This window comes from Amblyomma mixtum, chromosome 3 (genome assembly GCF_055824585.1).
Source record: "Amblyomma mixtum isolate Tamu chromosome 3, ASM5582458v1, whole genome shotgun sequence".
NCBI lineage: Eukaryota > Metazoa > Arthropoda > Arachnida > Ixodida > Ixodidae > Amblyomma > Amblyomma mixtum.
The window spans coordinates 219,148,590-219,167,826 of NC_143014.1; the positions used below are offsets into that span (position 1 = coordinate 219,148,590).

At 46.6% G+C, this 19,237-nt stretch overlaps 1 protein-coding gene across 1 annotated transcript in view; it reads right to left on the reverse strand.

Moving 5' to 3' along the window:
- LOC149353724 (nose resistant to fluoxetine protein 6-like) overlaps positions 1-19,237 on the reverse strand; it is a 90,282-nt gene that overhangs the window by 36,481 nt on the left and 34,564 nt on the right. Inside the window, exons 7-10 of the mRNA XM_089575851.1 lie at positions 18,153-18,244; positions 17,268-17,444; positions 11,239-11,332; positions 6,259-6,345 (exon numbers count right to left, since the gene is read on the reverse strand). Coding sequence (XP_089431977.1) covers positions 6,259-6,345; positions 11,239-11,332; positions 17,268-17,444; positions 18,153-18,244 — 450 coding nt within the window. The remainder of the gene's footprint in view (positions 1-6,258; positions 6,346-11,238; positions 11,333-17,267; positions 17,445-18,152; positions 18,245-19,237) is intronic.

Genomic DNA, 19,237 nt, shown 5'->3' on the forward strand with positions numbered 1-19,237 from the left:
GCAGCGATCCGCATTTCCCCAGTGCCGCCTGAGACCCACCGTTGATAGAATGGGTATAGGCTTTGCCCTGCCTGGGTCTCGACTTATTTGGGGTGAAATGCTTCGGAAAAGGGTCTTGACAGCAACTCATGTAATGAAAACTGCCTTTTGCCATGGCGCTCTTTGGCGAAAGCTGCCCTTACGCCATAAAACAATCATCATGAGAGATATGCAATTGCTACATGAATTGGCTTCACACTTAGCAAACAGTCCCGAAATCTGCCACTTCCATCTGCTCATAATTTAACCAGCTAGAGCGTTGTTACACTGTGTTATTCTTTACCGGCAAACAGAGCAAATAGGATGTCCATCACCTCAATATTTGCATTCTATCTTACAGCCATGGGAAATTGGATGTCGAATCGATTTGAGGCCTACGCTGGTATAGCGGCGAGCACCAGGCCGACGAGCCTGCCGAGGTGAAGATGAGCTCCACCGCAGTGCACAGGGGAACGACCGGTAATTCACAGGCGTGAACGATGCACCTCCGGGTAAACAGCGACGTTGTTTGGACCGTTTTGGAAAGACTCTAGGCTAACGCCCAGCCTGCAGCTTTGTCTTGTCGTTAAAGTTCGCGTGCGGGATGTTTAAGACATCATGGGGAAAAAATAGTGCACTCAGGATCACAAAGAAGGAAGACCAAACAACACAAGCGCTTAGTCGCAACTGGTCGTTTATTCAAAAACGTAAAATAAAGAGAGAAAGGTAAAAAAAACTACAAACAGAAACAAAGGCCATGACGCAAGAGCATCAGGTTAAGAGTCACGTAGGCAAGTCAAGATAAGAAATTTCCTTCTCATGCAGGACCACCACTTGGTCATCAACACACGTGTGCTCATTCTTACGGATATATATAATTGCGGATATATATTGCGCATCTGACATAGCCGTTCCCGTGATTCACGGTGCGCCGCTTCCTTTTATCACGCCCGCAAGTGCTAGAGCGCGCGGCAACCTTCGGAAAAAATACTGCTGAGAGGAATACTGTTCAGAGGAGGTGAAGAAAAAGAAAAATGTTGCTGTTCTTCCTTACGTTCATCGGTTATCGCAATAACTAAAAAATGTGGCTAATACATATGGTGTTAATGTTCTCCTTTCTGTGTCCCCAAAAAGTCAGCAGTATTTGTATAAAATCTTTCACAAAATGAGTGCATCGCAGATGCGATATCTTTTTCCATTATTTGCGCTAAAGAGCATAAAATTACGATCGGTCTATAGTTAATGTAGTCGTCCGTTTTCAGTTTTATAAACAGGCCTTATGATCGATATTTTTAGATCTTGAGGTATATACCGCCGGTTTCAAATATGCCATTTAGTATCTTTAGCATCAGATCTTTTAGCTTATTGAAATGGATATATATATCTCGAAAACGTACTTTATCTATTCCAGTGGCTTTGTAGGCTTCCCCTGACTCACGATGTTCAAAAACTTTGTTTCAGCTATTGGTGTAGAAAGACCGTGCGTGCACACACACGTACTGGCTTATGCTCATCCGAGTAGCGGCCATTCTGTTCTCTTACGTTTTCCACTGCTCTTACGAACGTATCTTTGAACTTTTCACATATCACCCACATTCTATGGTTGAAAAGCTTTTTGATTGTACCCTCAATGCTGACCTGTTTTTGCCTGCCCGTTACTTCATTTGCTACTTTTCATGTCAATCTCCCGACGTGCTTGCTCACTGCGAATTTATTTAAGAAGTATCCCCTTTTAGCCTGACGTATTTTTGCCGTGACAAGATTTCGTAATATATGAAATTCTGGTCTTTTTTCATCACCTTCCGGTTGTTTTCTGCATATTTCCCAAACCTGGTCCTTTAAAGGGCAACTGACTACCCTTTGGTCGAAAATATTTTCTACCTCTCTGGTAGCGAGGTGTCGTCCCCGGAAGGCGCGGCCGCATATATTTTCTTAAAAGACTCACTAATAGCGTAGTAACATCCGTTGCAATCAAGCTACTTCGCCATGCTCCTCTCCTTCCGTTCTCGACTCGAGATTTTTCTGTGTCGCGCTTCGTCGAGTAGGCTCCGCAAGGGAAAATTGCCCTTCCTCTTCCGATGTTAGTCGGAGGCATGGTGTCTGGTGGAGTGCATCACAAGTCTACGTCATGGCCCCATCTTGAAAAGAATTCTTTTCTTGGTTTTTGCTACCCGGTCTATTTGATAGGGGGGGGGGAGGGGGGGACGTCGTGTCTCCCAAAACCCTCTCTATTTTGCTCTGAGTCTCTTTGCGGTGTTTCCTCGCATTTTTTTTTGTCCTTCCTCACCGCAGTTTTTTTTTGTCTGTTTGAAGCATTTTTCATTTTTTTCGCCTTCTCAATTCACTTCCCTGCCGTTCCTGGTTGGGTGTGCAACAAATCTGCTTGACCCCTGTCTTTTACCGGCCTGTGTTCGTCCCCCGCTTCTCCATCTTCATTGTGCATTGCTTGGCGCGCGTGCCTTTGCTGCCTTGCTCCGCTGTGCTCCTACATACTTTTCTGCACTCCGTGCCTTCCGTGCTCTCTGAGACTGCTTATCCTTGGCGACTTCTTTTTTAGCGGCAGGCCTTTGAGAAGTCAACACGTGCGTGGTTTCTCCCCGCGCTTATGATGTTTCTGTTCTTTAAGCTATGTTTTGCTGCTTCTAGCACCCTGTGCAGTCTTGCTCTTTGTCAGGCTCTGTTTCCGCTACTCGATCTACGAAATAAATTTTCAGTGGAAAGCCAGCGCTGGCCATTTCTGTCATTGTGTCCTGTCTTTCTCGCGCTGCTGTCCGAAGTTGTCAACGGACTCTTTTTTATCATTGGGATTTGAAAGCTCGCAATCCGTGCGTGAACGGCTGGAAAGACTGGCCCCTACAAATGGAACCGTACGGCGACATACACGTAGTCGTCCTGAGTAAAGCGTATTCCGTCAACCACCACATTCTTTACCGTTCTGTCTGGAAGGCCGATGCGTTGGAGCCAGACACGGCTCAACTCATAATCTCCTGGCAATCTGTGCCGGATCGTAGTTCGACTCCAGTCACTGCGTGCGCATCCAACAACGAAACAGCATCCTTGCATTTTCTCCGCACACTGAAAGATCTACAGACGCGATCAGCTCGACCACTTCAGCATCTCAGCTAGTGTATCCTTTCATATTTTTTTCGTCAGCGTCTTCCCTAGTTAGCGAGCACCTTTTTCAAGCCTGCATTTTTTTTCCCGTGAGGCCTCCCCACAGTATTATGGCTGTGTCTTCACCAGCATTAAAGCTCAATAAAAATTCCGACTTTGTGCTGCTATGTGAAATTCATCGTACAACAAGGAAACTAACCTTGCAAAAGGTTTCTTTGGGCAGTACTGATGACTGATTCGCCAGTACTGATTTTACAATTTAGATTCCATGTGTTCCGTTTATACAAGCTCCAACACGTAAATTGTGCAAAAACCTCGTGACAATGGCTGAAACTGGTTTTGCGAGAATCTCGTTTCAAAATCTTACTCGTTTTATTGTCGTAGCTTTTTTTAAGCATTCCAGGGACAAAAATAAAATTGTGCTGGAATATATGCTACGCAGTAACTGTTCTTGTAGATGCAGCATAGTCAACAGAAATTAGTGCAGTACCCAAAAGCGAAACCGTGCTTCTCATCTTGTTTATGTAGGCTGCAACGCATACCTTCAGGTGCGTGTCAGGATATCGTGGGCGCTTGTTGAATGGTTGGAGCCGAAATTATAATTAATCGGGCCAGCCTGCCCACCACTGCACTCTCCGTAAGTTTGGAGGGGGAGGAGCGACAAACTTCTCCACCCCGCTTGCGAAAGAAGAGGTTCGACTGCGGACCGGCGATAGGGGCCACGCCTGATTAGCCGCAGACCGGAGGCATGAGGCGTAGGCAAGTTCCTTATAAAACACCTTTATACTTGGCAAAGAACACCCACAAAAGGTTACAAAATGAGCCCAACAAAGTAGCGGGAATTCACAGGCGCTACACAAATAACAAGCACAGAATGAGAACGCAAACAACTATTAAGAGGAAAAAGAAAACATCAAGGCGAGAACTAGTAAACAGCGTTACACGATTAAAGCAATAATGTACAAAATAATAGGACGAGAAGAGCGACAGGACAAAGAAAAAGGGTAAAAGCGAATGGGTAGAAACGGGGGCTTAGCTGCGAAGTGGCAAGGTCCGGTCGCAGTGGGCGTCTGGCTCCGGAGGCGCGCGAGGCTGATGGGGTATCGCGGATACATGCTAACTTGGGCCACGCGACTTCGGCGCCGCCGTCGCCGCGCTCTAAGCGTCAGACACCCGCCTAGGCTCGCTTGCCGACCACTTCCCTGACTGACCTCACACACGTCAGCACGTACTTAAATCTCCAAGCCAACTGCCCGGCTCGCGGTTTTCCAGCCGCCGCGTTCTCATGGCAAACAAACAACAAGAAGAAACAAACTAATCCTCAAGGCCCAGTGCGCAAACGATTTTCAGATGTTAAAAAGGGGGGAAAAGAAACACGAAGAAACTGTAGAGGAACGCGAGGGAAGGCCACGGTCCTAACGATGAGCGATGCTAACTTGCGAAGGTTGGGAAGGTGCCGGGGCATTCAACCGACAGTTCCCCAACCCCACAACATGTAAGCGCTCGCTACCCGTCGGTAATACTAGGAGGGGGCGGAGTAGCCTTGACACTCCAGCGTCGCGAGGGGTCAACTGTCCACGCGGGGGGGGGGGGGGGGGGGAAGGCAAAGTCCCAGCCGCCGTACTGCGACATGCCTGCGAACAACCGGCGCCATGGCCACCTCGGTCGCAAAAGAAAAAAGAAAGACAAGGCATGCACAAACATCGTGACAGTGCGGCATACCATACGAGGTCTGTTAGAAAAGTATCCGACCTTTGCCCGAAGAAAAAAACTGGCATAAATGGAGCGTTAAAAACCTAATAACCTTCAAAGTAGTCTCCTTGGGGCTCCATATACATCTCCCAGCGGTGCTGCCATTGTTGGAAGTATTCCGAAAAAGCCCTTTTCGGAATGGAATTTAGCTCTGCTGTCGTTGCAGCCATAATGTCCATTCTTTTCTAAAATCGCGCTCCTTTCAATGGCACATTGATTTTAGGAAACAGCCAGAAGTCGTAGGGGGACATATCAGGAGAGTAAGGAGCCTGTTGAACTACAGGAGTAAGGTTTTTCGTCATAAAAGTCTAAATCAAATGCGAGGAATGTGCAGGAGCAATGCCGCGAGGGATGCGCCAATTTTTTGTTGACCTCAATTCCAGTCTCTTGCGCCGCACAGCACCACGTAGGCGATGGAGGACATTTCTGTAGTATTCTTTAGTCATTCTTTGACCCTGTGGGGTGCGTACTCGTGGTGTGCCAGACAGAGGGAGTCAAAAAAGCAGTCAGCATCACTTTGACATTGCTGCGCACTTGGCGGGCCTTCTTTGGTCTTGGTGACGTGGAATGCGTACTTTGTGACGACTGGGATTTGGTTTCCGGGTCGTACCCGTACACCCAAGACTTCACTACTGATTACGGCGTCGGTAAAGTCAAGGTAACTGTTTGTGGAATCCAGCATCTCCTGTGAGACTTCAACACGAAGCTGCTTTTTCTCCACAGTCAGCAGCTTCGGCACGAACTTCGCCGCAACTCTCTCCATGGCCAAATCTTCGGTGATAATGGAATGTGCAGAACAATTTCTGATGTCCACCTCTTCTGCAATTTCTCGGATAGTCACACAACAGTCCCGCATCACCATAGCGTTCGCTTCGGCAATTACCTGGTCATTTCGGCATGTTGATGGCCGACCGGAGCGTGGCTCTCTCTCCACGGATGTGCGGCCGTCTTTAAACCAGTTGCACCACTGCTTAATCTGTGTGCTGCTCATAGCATCATCACCGAAAGCCGCCTGAACATTTCGAATGGTTTCCACTTGGCCATCGCCAAGTTTCTGGCCAAATTTGAGGTAGTAGCGCTGCTCCTCTCGCGCCGCCATTTTCCTTGCAACAAAAAACCGACGAGAGCACTGCGCACTGCCTCCCTCAAACGCTGCTTCCCAGCGAGTGACGCAATCGGCAGGCGGGAAAAAATTCGTGCATGCGCACGAGGGTTCAAGGTCGGCTGCTGTAAGCGCGCTTGTTTCATATCCTTCAGGTGTTCGCAAAAAAAATAAAGTCGGATACTTTTCTAACAGACGTCGTATATCATGGCATCACCTGTCTCGTCGTCATCCCACATGCACTGCAAACACGCGAGTGCGTGAAATCTCACCTGATCAGCCTTCGAAACAGGGCGACAACAAATACAAGGGGCCCATTCCTCGTTTCCTTCATCACAGCGAAGCACAGCAAGAATCCGCTGCAAGACCAACACAAGGGTCGTGTCAGAGCATCTAGCGAGGGTACCAGTCGGCACACAAATTAGCATATTACACCGCCAATTATATTATCTGATTGCATAATCTTTTTCTTTTTATCGTAAACCAGAAGAATACACGTTCGCTCTAAGAGTACACGGTAAAATAATATTTGTTTGTGGACTGAAGACGCATTCAGGAAATCGAGTTTGAGCCGCTGCCCTTCTGATTTTGTCATTTCGTTACAGTGGCTCCCTGCCTGTTCCGGGTTCTGAGACAGTTACGCATCGGCCGAAATCGGTCTTGTGTCATAGGCAATTGGACACTCTGAATGTGCTTTGGAAATGAAAACAAATTCTTCAAAAGATTACTTCGGCAGTGCTCAAAACTTTCTTCGCATTTTAAATCATACACGTTCCACAACTAGCCTTAGTTATATAGCCACAAACTTCATTTACCTGACGCAAGCAAACAATGCGCCCAACTAACAATTTACAGAGAAGCTCTTCAACCACAAAGTGGCGCTGCTTGAGGGCCGGAACTTACTTTATTCAACGGAACAACGCAATTCACGACCGACAATGACCGACGTATCTTGGATCCTAGATGGCTAAAAAACTTTTCTCGGCACGAGTCATCGAAGCTTGTTGTGTGCATCGCCTGCGCTGTGTACAGATCTGAAGGCTCTTTCACTTTGCAATGTACTATTGAAGCGTACTTCGACTGTATTTTAGTTTCGATTTCATCCGCTCGAGTGCCTAGTTAGCTTTGCCGAAAGAAGCCCTGTTGCCCCTCTAGAGTGCGCCCCTTTTTGAGGTTCATTCAGTGCAAAAATTGTACAGCCCTTTCCAAGAATATTAAAGCGACCAAGTTTGGTTGCGGGCGTTGCTGTGTGGCTCAATTTTGCGTCGTGCTCTCCAAATGTCTTGAAGGTGAGACGAACTGCCTTTCTCCCCCTTCTGAAGCCTACGTCTTCCAGCCCTGCTAGCGAGCACCCCTACATCCCTACTGAAAAATCCGGTATCGCGGCAAACCGGATTTTACCGGAACATATCGGTTTCATACCGGTCCGGTATCACTCTCATACCGGCGAGACCCGTCCGGTTTGATGGCTATACCGGTTCATACCGGTCCGGTGTCGATCCCAAACCGGACAGACCGCTCCGGTACGGAGCTCATACCGGACAGTCCATTCCCGGTTCGAAGCTAAAACCGGACAGACCAGTCCGGTACGGAGCTTAAACCGGACATACCAGCCTGTATTCAGAGCGATATGTGCTGCGGTTTTGGTGCTTGGTCTGCAGATTGACTGTTGTACGCCAGCAGATGTTTTTTAGGGGAACGGGGGGGGGGGGGGGGGGGGGTGTCAGCGTGCGCATAAGTGCGATAATCAACACATACACGGTTTTGTTGAAAGGGCTAGGAAAAGAAAAGGGCTAAGCGTGAGCTTCTCAGTGGCAAAACATGCAGTTTGTGCATGAAAGGCGGGGGCTGCATGAAGGGGTTTTGCGGGCAACCGCCATATTGGCTTCCCGTGCAGCACCCTGACAAAGCCAGGGCGGCTGTGTGCGGGCAAACGGCTAGTATACATCCGCCAGCAGCCTTCCTAAGTCCTGCGCAGATTACTCTGGATTTCACAGTGCAGAACTTCACGACTGGCTGATAAACATGGCGAGCCTCCGGTGACTGCGCCAGAGGCTCCAAAAGGTTTGTTACTGTCGCGTTCATTGCAGCAGCTGTTCGCTAGCGGCAGTCTGTAGCGACGCATCGATGAAGAAAGAAAATTCTTGGTTTTCGTGCAGGAATTCTTTGCACTTCTTCTTCGTCAAGTGATTGCCCATTGATAACTCAACTTGTCCAAGTGCCATCGCGAGCGGCCCCGCCTTTCACTCTATCAGGAAGAGATACTAATCACAAATCGCCGAGAACATTTCTATCGACGAACAAGAAAATATTAGCTAGTGAAAAGGTACAGTTGCTAGAGAGAACAAAATAAAAACAAACTCCCGTAGAAACGTCACACGAGTAACCAGTCTTTGCGCACTTTTTTTTCAAGTTTTTTTCTTTCCTCTCACCACCGCCTTCCCTGCTTTTCCTGAATCCACTCTCAAAAAAAAAAAAACCTGCTCAACCCTGTTTTTTTCTCTCGGCCTTTGTCCCTTCCCCGAGGTCTCCTTTGTGTCGGTCCTGTCCCTCCCAGCCCCCTTCCCCGAAATGGCGAGGAGGCACTCACTCTACAGCCCACTACCGAACATTTTAAGCCACCCTCCCTACCACACTCCCCGCGACGCCCCATGAAGTGGAGAGGGGGCTCCGATTCTACTTGTTCACTGTGTCCGGTCGCGTTTGTTTGGAACAGGTTTTTCTTTCCTGCGGTCGGGTTAGCTGCGAAAACACGCTGGCACTCGCTAGTCCTCGTTGAATTTGTGTTATACAGTTTTTTGTGCCTTTCATCGTGTTGGTTGATCAATCCACGATCGAAGATGACAACGCCTTCCATGCGTACGTCCAGTACGGCTTGAAAAGCAACCTTTGGGGCTGTGTATTTTATGCGGAATCTCTAGATATGATAAGGTATTTCGTGCCGCCGTGTGTGTTTATTCTGGAGACGTAAGCGCCCATGCACACGAACTAATCCTGCACGCCTCACGCTTTCCTTTAGGTTTTAGTTGCCTCGAGAAGAACTATAGAGGGTCGGTCGCAAATTTGTGGCGATTCACTGGTAAAAAATTTTAAGTACACCGTTGTAACTTTCTGCAATCGTTCGTGCAAAGAGAAGAGAAATCAGCTTTGTTCCAGTTCCGACCTTGCTTGCTCCATCTAGCTGGCAATTTCTTTTTCTTGCTGCAGATGAATATTTCTGTACTGTGTTTCTTTAAGTATTTCATACATATATTTTGTATTTTATCTTCTCACTACTGGTGCATGAGTCCGATAGGGCCAGCAGTACTGATGAACCCAAATATATCGAATGCGACTGGGATTGCGAATTGTTTGATATACGGATAATTCGATATTTAAACAATGACAAGAGGTAAGCATATCTGTAACCTAAAAGCAAGAATATATCGCATCGACGCTTGTGACGGGCTCCTTGCGGCGCGCCCATTCACGTGCTATCAGCGGTGTTGTTAGGCCTACCTGCGAGGCATCGAAGCCAGAGGTAGGAATCTCTAGATAGTTTCGGTTTGAAGTTCTTCAGCGCTCCCTGGTGACTGAAGGAGAACCGATGGCTATAAATGAATAACTCCTATGCATGCAAGCGGTTCCACGTACAGCTAACGAAGTGGTTCGAAACCCACTCGGGTATGAATATTTTTTGAGCGCAGCTCTTTGGAGCCCGTTCCTGCGTTGTGCGGCGTCGCCGTTGTCCCTCGTAACCAGCCCCGCAGCCATGGTAGCGCGCGCTCCTGGCGCCATTTCTCCCGCACATCCAAGCCGAAACGCATAGCCGCCGCCGTTCGCCACTGCGTGTGCCCCCCCCCCCCCCCCCCCCCCCGCCGTCTTCCTCCGTGGGCCACGCGATAGCGCGTGGTGTTCTCCGGTTGCCGAAGCGCCGGTGAGTACATCCCGAGCCTAAATGGAGAGCCATGTTCACTCGACTGGCTAGTAGCGTCAGCAGCATCAGTTAGTCGCTGCTATCTCTACCCCGCGCAACGTTCCTATGCGCCCACGCGCTGCCTCCCGCGACCTCCCGATAACTTAATTGCTCTTTTCACTCAAGAACTGTTTGTCGAGTGTTTCTTGAAAAAGGAATACATGTGAAAAATAACAAGTTGTCTGTAATTGTATGCATACATGTCTTACTCCAATTCTTTGCCCCAATCTGTCCGAACGCTGAAACAGCTGATGAGCTGCGCTCAAATTTCGCATTAGGAAGTAACGTATTTGTCGGCAAGTTTTTTTTGCGGCTCAATATCTTTACCATGACAGCAATACGACGCTGGCTTTCCACCGGCCGCTATTGGAAGAATAGGCGCTGACGTCTGAATTACCTGGACAACGGTGTCTATGGAGGTTTCCCATCCCCGTCGAAGCCACAGCTGACGGTGCTTCGGTGCTATCCTCTGTGCATCATAAGATGTCGAATCCAGTTATCAGAAGGCTATGAATAAGATAATCGCGTTAAAATTAAGGGAACGTCGGCTTCCCCAACGCCTTCGACAGCTAAACGAGTCAAGCATGCCTGTAGAGTTCCGCGCCGATAGGCTTCACTTAGGTTAGGTTGACTGCATGACAGCGACGTGGGCAGGAAAACGAGTAGAGGAGACCAATGGCTACCGTCAAGCACAGTTCACGTTCACCTCGTCAAGCGGTTTCACACCGCTACTGATGCCAACAGGGACCCAAGGCTGCCGAGCAGACAAGCCTCCACGTGCGCAAAGCGACCGAATAGCGTCGTCACCAGAAGCGCCACTTGCAGAGGCGCTGCATGACGCTTCACATATCGAACGACTGGCGAAATAGGAATTCGAGATAGTACTTACACCGCGACATTCGTCTCGGGGTTCGATTCATTCAATAATCTGAAACATCTAGGTTCGGTTGAATATTTGAACAAAATAATAAATACACAAAAACTTTCTATGCTAATTTCTACTCGGAACTTACAGCTTCCGTTAGGCTTAGAAACGACAGGGAAGTCAAGTATGGCGGGGTATAAAAAAAAAATACGACTCCTTCGTAGTGACAGCATATGATCTTCTATTTCCTTAGTAACCTGCAAACACGGTCCTACTGGATAATGCATGTTATGGTAAAATGTGCCCTCTGCCGCGCTTCTCCTCTTTATCATCATTTTGCAGTTCAGGGCAGGATGAAACACTTTATCCAAGTATCATATAAATAGTCAAATTGCTTGGAGAATTTTTCTTTCGCGTATATAATTTACTTGCCTTAGGAAAAACATCGTGTCAACAGTGTTGAAAAAGGACGTGAACATACTGGAGCGCCATCCTTGAGTCAAACGAAGCAAAGACACTGGATTTCCTGAAAGACAAATCAATTTTGTCATCGTAGCCAACAGTACATGTGAAAATTTAAATGAGAGGTAAGCTTGAGTATGAAAAAATAAAAACAACAATTCGCCATATTTTGCCTATTGTGCCTTGTTTTCCTCAGCAATACATATTTACCTTGTGCCCATTCCTATTCTACAAATACACTGTGCGTCATAATCGACCGGTCAAAGGCATTGCATGTATTAGCTTCTTTATTTTGTTTTGATTTGCATCGATTACTGCTACTGAGAATGTCCATTTCTATGCTGAGGAAACAGGCAAGTCTTGGAGGAAGACGAAGCCTCTAACGTACGCCTAATGCCATCTCTATGGCAAAATGCTGCGCAGATTTTGTCGATGTGACAGTGCTGTATCTGACAGGTATCTCAGCAACCTGACCCTCCGCTTCTGATAGCTATAGTGCAACTTGCAACATACTAGGAGCTTGATTTCAATTTCTCCACAGGTGCTTTAGGGAACACGGTGAGCAAAAAATCCAAAAAATTTCAATTTTTACTTTTGTTTAATATTTAATATTGATTTCTTTTCTGCATCTTTTGCAGTATCGCCCTTCTTCCTGCGTTCTATATTTTCTTTTAAAGACCACCTTTGAAAAGGAGCAATTGAGTTGCCAGATCATATTTTTTGCAGAGGCAATGTCTTACCAGCCATTTGAAACATGATTTCATGACTGGAACTGAATGTTTCTTACTTCAGTTAGAGTAAAAACAAATTTAGCAACAATCTTGGAGCTATAAGTCTCCATGCTACCATTTTAATCCTTTATTAGCATCATCTGGGAGCAAGCTCCAAAAAAATGCCACTTTAGTACCAGAGGCACAAAAGAAGTGCACAGCAGCGGCTCTCATAACATTCAATAGGGGTAAACTAGCTAGAACAAAGGTTCTGGAGCCCATATGGCTAATTTGAAGCGGTAGCACTCACCACCGACTGAGAAAAGTCGTCTGGTGACAGGTTTCCTCTGCTGGCTGAGCAGCATAGCAAATAAAGAAAGAAGCCTAGGAAGCTAAACGACTGGTAGAAAAGCACTCAGATTAGTTGAATAATAACTTTGCAGGTCATGTCTATGGAATTAATTGCTCAGAAAATGTTGGCAAAGCCAAAAACCTGATAATGTTACTTTTTGCTTTAAACTCATTTATCTTAAAACAAGTTTTCTTGTTACGACGGTACCATTATCTTCAAAATATTACGAGGCAGAAGGATAATTCTTTTTCCGTGCTTTACACGAGCCCGTGGACACACACTGGCCCAAATTTAGGTATGTGCAATGAATCATTTTGATTGCATATACAAAAATGACGCCAAAAGCGGCTTTAAACCAAGTCTTTGAAGAAAATATAATAAAAATTGGTTTTCTAATTGTGTTACGCAGTTTTGGTTCACACAAAAGGGCATTAAGTAACGATAAAAAACAAGTAGGCGCTACCTCAACTCGTTTTCAAGAACAGTGCACCGCAACATGCCCTAAAATACGTGGGGAGAGTAGGGCTCAGCCTGTCCCCTTAAGCATGCTTAACTACTCCCGGAGGTATGCTTGCATCCCCAACTCCTGGAAGATTTTCATTACGTATGCCCAGCTCAGAGCTTCACATTCCCGTCCGTTCAGCTTAGTTTATTTCCGGTAGGGACCTACTTTCTCTACGGCAGATTGTCTTCCTACTATGTGGACTACGTGGTCAGTGCATGTTGATTTCATAGACCAGAATACAGCTAGCTGCGCTGTCGATAAAAATTTCTGATTTCGTGTACAAATACATTGCTAACGCACATACAACGTCGACCACAGGCTTTTGGTCTTTCTGTTGATAAACTGTCACTTTCTCAACTGCCTTCTTTCAAGGGTTGATGAATTTCTTTAAGAGAACAAGCCGCCGTGGTGGCTCAGTGGTTGTGGCACTCGGCTGCTGACCAGAAAAGCGCGGGTTCGATCCCAGCCACGCTGTCGAATTTTGATAGAGGCGAGATTCTAGAGGCCCATGTACTGCGCGATGTCAGTGCACTATTATGAACAGCAGGTTGTAGCAATTTCCGGAGCCCTTCACTACTGCTTTCCTCACATCCTGAGGCGCTTTGGGACTTTAAGCTACTATAAACCATAAACCATTAAAGAACTTATTTTTTTTCTAAGGGTCTCTCTATTACACCAGATACAAGTGGCCTGTACGTGTTTCTGAATGTTCGGTCTTTACCCCGTTTCCTTTCAGTATTCGCCTATATTTGATTCATCTTTGATCTACGTGATGATGTCTCTTTTTATGGGTAGAAGAAGCCTTCGCTTTTTTTTTCTTCGCCCACACAAGCCCATTCCTTGTACCATGCTTTGTAATTTTATCTCTCCGAACAAGAGATCTGGATTCTCTTTCACTATCCTTCTAGCTTAATATCCGCAAATGTTCGATTCCTGCTTTTTCTGTTCCTCATCCAGTGTCGAAACCTCTTTTGTGCCGCCAGAAGCCTATTGATCAGGCTGATTCCCTTACGTTTTTGGGTGTTTTCTTTTTTTTATTGAGCGGTGTTTATGGCATCAGTACATAGGATTTGAACGATGCATCTTAGAACTGCCGACCTCATGTCGAGCGCATCTTGCAGAAAGGGGAACGCGCCTTAGGTATGCTGCGTAGTGTCCGCAACAGATGGTCTGGCATGCAATGAGGTTCATTTCTTATGGTTTATGAGATTTACGTCTACCCTGTCTTTGGCTTTGGCTGCTTCTGTTTTTCCTGGGTGTGCTGCCTACAATCTTCGTCGTCTTCTATTTCTCGAGAAACTGGCCTTGCGGATGTGCCTTTATTTGCTTAGATTCGCGGGAGTTAGTCTTCTTTACTCTGAGGCTGGCGTCTTTGCATTAAAAATCCGGCTTCAACAGCTTACGGTTAATCCGTTTTTAAAATTACCATTCTTTTTTGCCTCATTCGCTAATTATTTTAATTTCTTCTACAGTTTTAGTTATCTAGTTAGAGTTGACCCATCTCGCAAAACCGCAAGTGGTCTTCGTTCAGACAATTCTCTTGTCGTTGCAGGGAGACGTAGGTTGCTTCGCCCCTGCCAGTGTCCTCTCATTTCAATTTTTTTTTGTCTTAACATTTCACGCATTCATAAACCACGAAAAATCACTTTCTGTGGCTACCTGGGCTAGCATCTTAGAGGACCACTGCAATCCAGCATATACCCGTCTATAGAGCTATATTTACTGATGCAGCGGAATGTGAGGAAGAGGGTGGCGTAGGCATTATGCACCCCAGCTTCACTGGGCTTTCTTTGCTCGCTTGCGTGACTATACTCCTATTCTCCTCCCAGAATTCCTAGCCCTGGCTTTGGCCGTCCAAAAGTTGTGTCCTGAATAATGTAACCACCTCATTGATACTTATGCACTTTCAGTTTTTGCAGCCTTGCCAATCTTCGGTCTCTACATATTTGCGTCTTCTATTTCTTCTCTCGTGCTCTGTCATGGGGTCATGTTTGTTGGTGGTTCCAGCTAAAGCGAAATTCACATGAATGAGACAACGAAATTTTTCACACTGTCTTCCTTGAGTTGGCTTGTTGCGCACTAATTTCATTGCTTTTACTGTGGCCTGCTGCTGGTTTCAAGCAGTTTCTTTTGCTAAAGCACCCTATCTCACTATTAATTTCTGATAGTGACCTCCGGTATTCGAAGTACATGCAGAATTCGTGTCCATGCCTTCATCCTCAACGCGAGATGATTTCGACCAGCTTTCAGTGCAGTATTGTTCCCCTAAATACCTACCAACCTATATCTATGTGTTCACCGTCAGCCATGTGCTCTTTCGACAAGGAACAACCTCTGTTCATTTCCGCCTTCTCGTCGGTAAGCCTCCTTCTGCACACATTTCTTCGAAATTCCTTTTGAAAAATTTAAAACGGTCTCTGCGAGTTCCAAATTTGCTCTAATTAGCGACAGTTCGCTCCGCAGCTCAAAGCTCATTTTTCCTCAGGAAGGATTCCATGCCTGGGAGCGCCAATCACGTTTTGTTTTTTACTTCGCTTCATCCACACTTTCCTACGTCGCTCTGAACTAAGCTTATGCTTGTTTCTTTGTTTGTTTTTTTGTCGAAAATCGTTGGTTCTTTTTTTGTTTTGTTTTCGGTTCTATAACTAAATTTTTTATGGTACACCAGTTTATTCCTTCTTTTTGTGGCCAATCCCCCTCGTGCATATATGCCATTTTCCAAAGGAGCATCAACAGCCAATACTTCTTAGCTGTCCATACTTCCATGCCTTTTTTTAAGTCGGAGCGTTAACGAAACCATATTGACACCGCAGGACGCTGTCACTCTGGCAGAGAAGAGGCAAGCCCTGTTTACAGGAGTACCCTAAATATTAAATACATTGAATACATTGAATACATTTCATACCAGCGAATATCAATGAAAGCCAAAGACACGCCCTGACCAGAAGTGCCGCCGCGGTGGCTCAGTGGTTAGGCGCTCGGCTGCTGACCCGAAAGACGCGGGTTCGATCCTGGCCGCGGCGGTCGAATTTCGATGGAGGTGAAATTCTAGAGGCCCGTGTACTCTGCGATGTCAGTGTACGTTAAATAACCCAAGGTGGTCAAAATTTCCGAAGCCGTTCACTACGGCCTCCCTCATAGCCTCATCCGCTTTGGGACATTAAACCACCATAAACAAACTCACCGGAGGTATTGACTCTAGACTGGCATCACAGCCACCGAATGTAAGAATCTTGAAAGGTGTAGCAGTCATCTGACCCACAACCTTGCTCTAGACAGTTTTTTTAAAGGTGCTTTAAGTTACGCCCTCCTGCCAACGCTCAGAACGTCACAAGACTATGGCTACCCATCAATCTCCGATTTCCTTTCTCAAGAATGGACGGAAAGCACAGCGAAGCGGCCGTGTCAACGTCCTGAGGTGGTTGAGATGAGGTGAGCATGGAAGTGTGGTGGGAAAACCATGGCTGGCACTCGTCTAAGCACGCCACGGACATAAGCGTCGTGCCCTTGATTTCTTCAAGTGGCTTCAACTAACCGTTTCACCTGAGTGTAGAAGTTCCCGCTCTGCAATCACAACGGTTGGCAAGCAAGGCTGCAAGGCATGACCCGCCTACGATTTGAGGTGTATGGCTATTCCACAGGTGTTGACAAATTTGTGGAAGTGAGTTACCCAGTCAAGAAGTAACGCGCATCGGACACGCACGAAAATACGGAGGTAAACCGTAATTTGTTAAGCGGCATGGATTTTTAGACCACTTAACCAGAAAGCAGCCCGTTGTTATATCTCAAAATCTGCACCAACTGTCCGCCCTAGACACCCACCACTAGACAAGTATCGCCGGAAATGGGACCTTTGGCGTTCAAGTCAAGAGCAACCTATGAATATGGGTAGTTGGTGGCTAACTCGCGCAGATGGAAGCGATGGAAATAAACATACTGCTAAGCTGCTCTAATATTTAGGGTGGGAACTATAGCTTAAGTACGGCAGGTTTAATTATAAACGCCAAATTTAGGGGTTTTTTCAAAGTTAAGTACCTCGCTGACCATTCACACAATCGCGAATGCAGCAGCTCAGCGCCTTCCACGGACAACCACTCCCCTCCGCGCTGTCGAGAGACCGAACGCGAGCATTACGTTGCTGGTGCCCCGACGATGTTGCCTGGCCACAGCGTGCCTTGCCAAGCCTGCTGCGTGCGTTGTAGCGAGCCGTGGTGCACTCAGCGTCCGCCTGTCGATTTGAGATTGCTGGAAGCGTCGTAGTGAGCTTATCTATGCTGTCACATTTCATCTCCATCTGGAATAGCGTCAGCAGACAGCGCCAAATTTTTTGCTTGTTTCGTCGAATTCTGTTTGATCTCCTGAACGCGCTCCTGAGTATAAGCAGAGCGCGGCCTCTACGTATCCAATTCCTCGGAAATCATAACGGACTCACCAGAAACGTCAGACACGATGCCGTATGTATGTCCAAGTACGGCACAGGAGATGCTGAAGAATCGTATACCGTGCAGAAACTGAAGACGGTGACTGGAGTCAGTTTTTCCAGCCGTACGCAATAATGTCCGCGTATTCGCCGCCGCTGAGAACGCTGTCAAAAAACCGTGGACCAAACCTGGAACACAGTTGGTTTCCTGCATTAGCGCGGGGGTAAGTGCGTTGTAGAAATGGCACCGGAGCAGCACTGCTGACAGTCGTCTGGGCAAGAGCGCCTTTTTATTATTTACTAGCTTAGGTAACTAGAAAAAAGAACAACCTTTAAATTTTCATACAGTTCAAGGAGGTTGAAAGATATAGGCAACCCACAGACGGCACAAATGTAGATGTTACATAGCTTTTTGAACTGGCCACATGCAGACAAAATTTTAAATTTTAACTGCAGCAGCATGTGTTTTGAACATCCCGGGCTCCTTATACTAGCCGTAGAATTAGCGCCCATGGGTTAGCAGCGCTGCAGACGCTTTCAAGAGGGAAACGACCGCATAATTTTTATCCATGCATGTTTTGCGCGCCTCCAGAAATATTCAGTATAATACTACCTGTGCCTTTGAAAATTGTAATATTTTCGGTTCGTTGCGACATTTATTTGAACATCTTACGAAAAAAATCTCGTGGTGAAGGCTCTCTTGATGTCCATCTAACTTGAAGTTACAATTCTTACTCGCATTGGTGGTGTAAATTGTTCACGGCGCCTATGTAAGTAGGTAATACTAGAACTGTGTATTTCTTGCCGTCACAGTAAAAGACTGGCGGGTGTTTAAAAAAACTCATCGGAAGGCAAACGGCAGTTAGCAGAAACTGCATCCGTTGAATGGGCACTGACCATTTTTAACGGGGTGTTCTTGTTTGGACTGCATGGCGAGCTCGATCGACGTGGCGCCAATTACAATGACGGCAAGGAATCCCAAGAATGCGCTGCAAAACAAACCAGAGTCATTAGGATGCATAACATGCTTGGTACTGGCCTGGCATCTGTGCACACGAATCATGATATTCCCGTATTGCGGTGTTGTCTTTCGGTTATTTCTCTGCATGACTGGGTGCCACTTTATACCTACCCCCACATATTCGTGGTCCGGGCAATTGGTGAATGGTTGAAAATGAAAAAAAAAAATAATTCATACCTCTGTGCCGTCGCCTTTCGTGCGACGCCTGGTGAAATAAAACGGAAGTCTGTAACTAACTGGACCTAATTTGTAGAACAGGCAGAAGGAAAATGTGGAAGGGGCAATAAAGCAAAAGAAGGAAAGAATAACGAAGACAAACGGAGGAAATGTGTCATATTGGGGAAAATCTGTTAGGTGCAAAGCGACTACATAATTTTTTATGAGTCGACCATGAAAGTTAGTATCTGGGGCATAACGTCAAAAAGCCGCTGATGGCATACGGTAAACACTGCGGCGGAAGACTCCAGATTTAATTTGATCGCGTGGAATTCTTAAAGTGCACCGCTATACATGACTGCTTTACGATTCCGCTTCCACCGAAATGCGTCCATCGCAACCAGCGCTCGAGCAAACAAAGGGGAACTCTAGTTCCAAAAGCAGACAAAGTAGACGTTCGCGGTAGGGGACTAAAGGTTGGTAGGCCGTCTACCCGGCAACGGCCACGTATAGTCCCTCCGTTTATGGAGCTTTATCCTACGCACTGAGGTGGCACGTACACACAGGAAGGCTGCCGCTACTAGAATTATGATGAATTCCAATTACAGATTCGGAGCACTTCTGGATCTACTATTTTGGCTCTTTTGGAAACAACCGTGCAAAAATCGCAGATTGGGATTGCGAGTCGCTCTTTCCAATGCCATAGAGTGGGAGCAGACGCCTTCCTAATGGCAGCCTCCCGCTTTGGAGCAGACGGTGCATGCGCGTGAAAGCGCAAGGATTACCGGGTACTTTCTTCGTAAGC